This window comes from Onthophagus taurus, chromosome 7 (assembly GCF_036711975.1).
Source record: "Onthophagus taurus isolate NC chromosome 7, IU_Otau_3.0, whole genome shotgun sequence".
NCBI classification, from domain to species: domain Eukaryota; kingdom Metazoa; phylum Arthropoda; class Insecta; order Coleoptera; family Scarabaeidae; genus Onthophagus; species Onthophagus taurus.
In genome coordinates this window covers 23702186-23708330 of record NC_091972.1, presented here as the reverse complement: position 1 = coordinate 23708330, position 6145 = coordinate 23702186, and the positions used below count along the sequence as shown (strand labels likewise).

The 6145-nt window shown below is 32.1% G+C and overlaps 1 protein-coding gene across 1 annotated transcript; it reads left to right on the top strand.

Annotated features, from left to right (window-relative positions):
- On the top strand, positions 1-1378 carry LOC139430838 (odorant receptor 85c-like). Its single transcript, XM_071198225.1, has 5 exons — positions 1-550; positions 609-708; positions 762-848; positions 921-1076; positions 1131-1378. Exons 1-5 carry the CDS (start codon positions 45-47, stop codon positions 1200-1202), a joined length of 921 nt encoding a protein of 306 aa, XP_071054326.1. The 5' UTR covers positions 1-44; the 3' UTR covers positions 1203-1378.
- Positions 1379-6145: the final 4767 nt, after the last annotated feature.

Sequence of the window (6145 nt, the reverse complement as noted above, 5' to 3'; positions counted from 1 at the left end):
AACTTAATTTTGGAACTTTATTACTTCACACTGAGTTTATCATCATGGGTGCCCTACTTGTATCAATTAACGTTCAAACATTGCGAAATCGCGGTCGACTATTCGAAATGATTGATTCATTCAGCGATTTTAATCGATTTGGTAAACCGAAAATGAATCATTTTTTCGAAAAAAATCTACAAATTCTATTTAAATCGATTCGTTATGGAGGATATCTTTCCGCGCATTTAGTAGCAAACTCTATTGTGTTGGATGATAACTGCGGCGCATTTAAAAACACTAAATATTGTTCAGCGTTGCCGTATTACGTTCCATTTGATATGAAACCATGGGAACTGATGTTGATAACATTATTTTTACTTCACGCCATAATATTGACAATTAACACTTTACTTTATAAAATATTATTGCTTTACTATTCGCTGGAATTAGTAATTGTACGAATAGAACACCTTAATGAGATTATTGTTAAAGTAAATTTAACCAGAAACGAGAAAAACAATTTTAACATTTTGCGAAATATTGCGCTATATCAGCAACATATATTCAAGTAATTTATTTGATTACTTTGCATCATATAATTATATTATGATAAATATATATTTTAGGCTATTCCAACTTGCTTATGATTTTTTTACGAGTTTACTCGTTCCAACAAAAATTTTAATTGCAGCTTGCTTATCAATATCTTTCACCGATTTCTTTCTGGTTTGTATTAGAAAATATATCACATCTTATTTAATTCAGTGTCATAATTTCAGAGGAAGAATACAACTAGTTTTCTCATAATCATATTCAACTTGTCCTTGTTTCTAATTCATGCAATTGGACAAAGATTCACAACGGCGGTTTGTATAATTATAAGAATTAATTCTACTAATTCTACTTTACTTTAAAGTGTTTAACTTGTTTTATGATAGAGTAATAAAATTGCGGAGGCAATTTATAATTTAAACTGGTATGAAGCCGACGCTTCAACGAGAAAATTCATCTTATTTTTACTCTCTATCAGTCAAAAGGAACTCAAAATGGAATTGCCTCTGTTTGGGGCATTATCGAATAGAGCAGCAGCAAATGTAAGTAAATAACTTATTCACTGAATACAAATATACTGACCGATTTTTTTGAAGGAGTTCAATAAAATCTACATTTTTTTTAATTGGATGTCGAAAGTTACAACAAAAAGAAACTTTTTAATTTAATTTTGCAATAAGTTTCATGGAATTAATTAAATGAGATTTAAATTAGAAGAAATGCCTTTAAAACTTTAAAAAATCATATCGCCTTATTTGTGAGAATTAAGAAACGACTTTTATCTTAATTTAAAGCTTAAAGTTTAATCGTTAATCTTATATGTATAATATTAATATGTAACACGTTTGACCATAAAGTTTGTTTATAAAATCCAAAAATGTCAATGTTTAGTTATAGTAAAGAACGAAAATATTTGTTAAACTTTAAGAAATCATACCGATTTTATTTATAGGAATTAAGAAACGACGTTTATCTTAAATTAAAACTTAAATATTAATCTATATTTCTAAGTGTAATAAGAAATAGGTTTAATGATAAAGTTTATTTGTAAAATACAAAAATGTTAAGGATTAATTATAGCAAATTTATAGCAATTATTTTATACAATTCCTTTTTTTCCTTCTTTTCCTTTTCAATTTCTTTTGTCTTTAATACAACATATCCTGATCGGCAACTCGTTAGCTAAAGTATGGTGAAGCATTTCTCGAAGTCTGGTCTACCAACTGTTTCAGGGGAGGTTCAACAAAACGTGGTTTTGGCTCGGCAAGAAACCCCTCATGTTATTGTAAGAGGTATTGAGCCGAATTTGGACATTAGTAAATCAACAGTGCACAACATTTTAAAACTCGCAAAATGTCATTCCTATAAAGTAAACCTCATTCACGAGCAACGAGTCGTAGTTTTTGCAACAACAATTTTGCAACGACGATGAAGACTCTTCCCGAAAAACTCTAGAAAGCAGCGAAATCATGACAATGAGAAGGAAGGAGTTCTACTACACAAAACATCAGAAATTACATCTGATGATGATGACGATATGAATATCCCTTTAGCTATGCTCTTCAAGAAAGAATTGAGAGATAAAGGAATTAGGAATAATATAAAAACACGAAAATGGGAAGCAAGAAACTTCGTCAGGAACTCAGATAAAGTTAAAATTTCTGCAACACCACCACCTAATTTTATACAGAAAATAAAGGATGAAAATTTAGAGCTTATCGATATTTTTAGATTCTTCCCGAAAAACCCAAAAAAGCAGCGAAATCATGACAATGAGGAGGAAGGAGTTCTACTACACAAGACATCAGAAATTACATCTGATGATGATGACGATATGAATATCCCTTTAGCTATGCTCTTCAAGAAAGAATTGAGAGATAAAGGAATTAGGAATAATATAAAAACACGAAAATGGGAAGCAAGAAACTTCGTCAGGAACTCAGATAAAGTTAAAATTTCTGCAACACCACCACCTAATTTTGTACAGAAAATAAAGGATGAAAATCTAGAGCTTATCGATATTTTTAGATTATTCTATAATGAAGAATTTATGAGATTTGTGTGCAATGAAATGGAGAAATATGCAGCTTTCAAAGGTGTCCACGACTTTCGCGTCACAACAGATAAGCTATATAAATATTTTGCTATTCTTCTTTTGTCAGGTTATAACGAAGTTCCTAATCGTAGACTGTATTGGGAAACTAATGCTGACACTTACAACAGTTTGGTGAGTAATAGTATTTCACGTAATAGCTTCTTCACAAATACTTGCACTTCAATGACACTTCCAATATTGATCCTGGCAATTTATAAAAGGAAAGCCTATAAGATATGGTTGTAAATTTTGATGTCTAACGAGTTCTGAAGGTTATCTACTAAAATTTAGTGCGGTGATAAAATTCAAAGCGAAAAGCTCTGGTTAGACTATATACCTAAACAAAGCACTGTATATTTGGACAATTTCTTCAACTCGCTGATATTGCAGCATACATTTAAATCATACAACATAAATTGCATTGGCATAATAAAGTCAGATAGAATAACAAAAGCTCCACTGAAGGATTTGAAGAAAGAGAGTAGAGGATCAATACATGGTTTAACGGATATAGCCAATGGAGTATCACTAATACGTTGGAATGATAATAATCAAGTGACCTTGGCGACAAATGTTCTGGATTCTGATTTATGTTTTTCAAAGGGCAGTTGTAAGCGATGGTTGAAAAAAGAAAAGTCAATTATTACACTGATAAGTCTGTATAACCAAGGAATCGGTGGGGTTGATTTATTCGACAAGCAACGTGATCTTTATAGAATCAGAATAAGATCTATGAAATGGTATTGGCCATACATACGATTTTGCCTAAATGGCTCTATAGTAAATATGTGGTTACTATACCGATTCGCAAATCCTAATACTAGTACTAGCAGCTCTAACAACTCCAGATTATGTAGCTGGTCCGAAGCCTAAATCTTCTAAAGTTGTTCTTAACGAAGTGCGATACGACACAACGAATCATATACTTGATAAAATACCAACACAACGTAGATGCTGAAGTTGTGGAAAATGTGCAAAATACGTTTGCATCAAATGTAACATTGCTTTGCACCCTGATAATTGTTTCAGATTTCATCATATAAAATAATATACATATATTACCTCGTATGATTTGCACTAAAATATATTATACTTCAAATATACGCTAAAATCAAAACACATTTTTTACATACTTTACTCTAAATTTTTCATCTTGCGGTTGTTTTGTTTACTCGGGTACGGTTGACATAGAGCTTGCAATACCGGGATCCCGAAACCCGGAATCCCGGACAATTTTTGTCCAGTATTAAAAACCGGTATTGATGGCAAAATACCGGTATTTCGGTATTACTTTTATTTAGAGCCCTCGATGCGATGGCCGCGGGCGGCCGATGTCTTCAAAAACGGCCGTGCTAGTTTGAAGTTGTGCTGGAAAATGACGTAGAGGATTCTTGTTTGTTATCTATCTTCTGTCCGTTCTAAGTTTACATTTTCAAGTCACATTTTTTGACGTTTCATTAAAAAAAATGCTAGCCGGAGACGACCGATCGAAAGCAGCCGTGTTTATTTAAAGCTGTGCTGAAAAATGATGTTGACCAAACAGAAATTTGTTATCCATCTTATGTCCGTACTAACTAAGATAAGATTTTGGTCCGGTATTGCAAGCCCTAGGTTGACACTACCTACTGCGACGAGGCCACTGGTGCCCAGCGTATGATATATCATACTTGAAAAAAAACACAAACTTTGAAATAAAATAACCGATCTTTTTTTGTAATAATCCTTCATTCTGACTCTAATTAAGTAATATTCTGATAACTTGACAAAGTTGCCGGTACCGTAAAAAATCGGGTACTTTTTTTTATTTAACTCGCGATAAAAAGAAAACCGTGAATCCGAAAATTTTCAAATTAACGTATGTTACGTAGAAATGCTCAGTGATTACAGCAAACTTTGTCGCATTTTTTTTTATCGAGCGATTGCGAAGATATCGATCTCTAAAGTCGATCTCTAGTAAGTGATTAAGAAATTTAGATTTCGAACGAACAGCTTCGTACTGAGATAAAACCGGACACTTCAAAATTTCTCCCTTGGTGACAGATTTCCGTCTTGTGATTTCATGTAATCGAGCGTATTCAACTTCACACTTCTTTCTCTGATGCCTGATTATACGTATTCACATTTGTTTAGCTGCTTCATTAAAGACTCCAATGCACGCACAGCAGAGTCAAGAAGTATTTTCGGGTGCTGCAAAATCTTGTTTGTTGCGTTGAATCGCTCCAAAATGTCGTTCCAAAAGATGGCAAATAGAGCGGTTTTGAGACCACTCATCTTATCTAAAAGATGTGTTGTTTCATTTCTCACGATATCTTTCTGCTCCTTATCAGAAGATATGCTAATTAGAGCTTCTTCGATTTCAGAATATCCCATGACAGTAGCCTTCGCGGCTGGTGCTCTACACAGGAAAAAATATAGAGTAAAAATCAACTCTAAAACATGGTACAGATCGGTCCAATTTATTTAGAGTTATTTTTTTGCACTATATAGTGTAGGTGAATAGATTAAAAATTTACACTAAATAGTGAGAAGATGGTGTTTATTAAATAGTGTAAAATCGTTACTCTATAACAGTGTATTATATGTAATCTAACTAGATGTTGTCGTGACTCTAATTAGATACATTTCTAATCTAATCAGTGTAAATTATTAAAAATTCACTCTAATTTTACTCTATTAATTGACAAAATATCACTAAATAGTGTGTATCTTCCACTTATTAGTGTTAATTTTTAATAGGAAGTGGAGTATTTTTAGGGAAGTTTTACGTTGGTAATAAAAATCAAAATTATAAAATATTTGTTTTAATTTAAAAAAATTAAATTCTGTTTATATACATATATAACATATATAATACTTAATTCATTTTAAAGTTTTCACCGAGTCACCATCAAAACTGCATCTAATGAGTCTTCTATAAGTTTCCTATATGTATAGTTGCACCAAGTTGCACATACTTACCAATCTTCACAAGGAACTTGTATGTAAAATCTTCCGGAAGTTCCACTAATTTCACATCATGAATGTTTTATTTTGGCAAACATAATTAAAATAAAAATAATCGATCTTTCTTTCTATATCGCGTAAATCAGGTCTCGAGACGCTATCGAGTTCCGACTCGTTTAGTAGATGACCGTTAAATTTTAGCTTGTATCACGCCACATGTTGATCACGTGGTACCGACGAGTAATCCCGAGCAAAATAGTGCGGTGCCTACGAAGTACCCGAAGGAAAAGTACACGTCTAGTGTAAAATTTAATGTTTTATATATTACATAACTTCACTAACATAAGTAAAAAAGAACTCTCCTTTAGAGAACTGTAAAAACTACTCTATTAAGTGAATATTAATATTAAATATAGTGTACATTAGAGTTATTTTTACCATGTGATATTACAATTTTTACTCTAATTCTTTTTACCAACTACTCTAAAATTTTTACACGACACGATTTTTTCCTGTGTATATGACCAGCGACTATCGCTAAGATTTTATAAAACATATGACTCTCCGCTTTTT

Bases quoted from the DNA above. Each gene is read 5' to 3' on its own strand.
- LOC139430838 (XM_071198225.1), top strand. From the start codon at position 45: ATGGGTGCCCTACTTGTATCAATTAACGTTCAAACATTGCGAAATCGC. The intron at 551-608 runs GTAATTTATTTG...TATATATTTTAG, and splicing joins TATCAGCAACATATATTCAA to GCTATTCCAACTTGCTTATG. The intron at 709-761 runs GTTTGTATTAGA...TCATAATTTCAG, and splicing joins CTTTCACCGATTTCTTTCTG to AGGAAGAATACAACTAGTTT.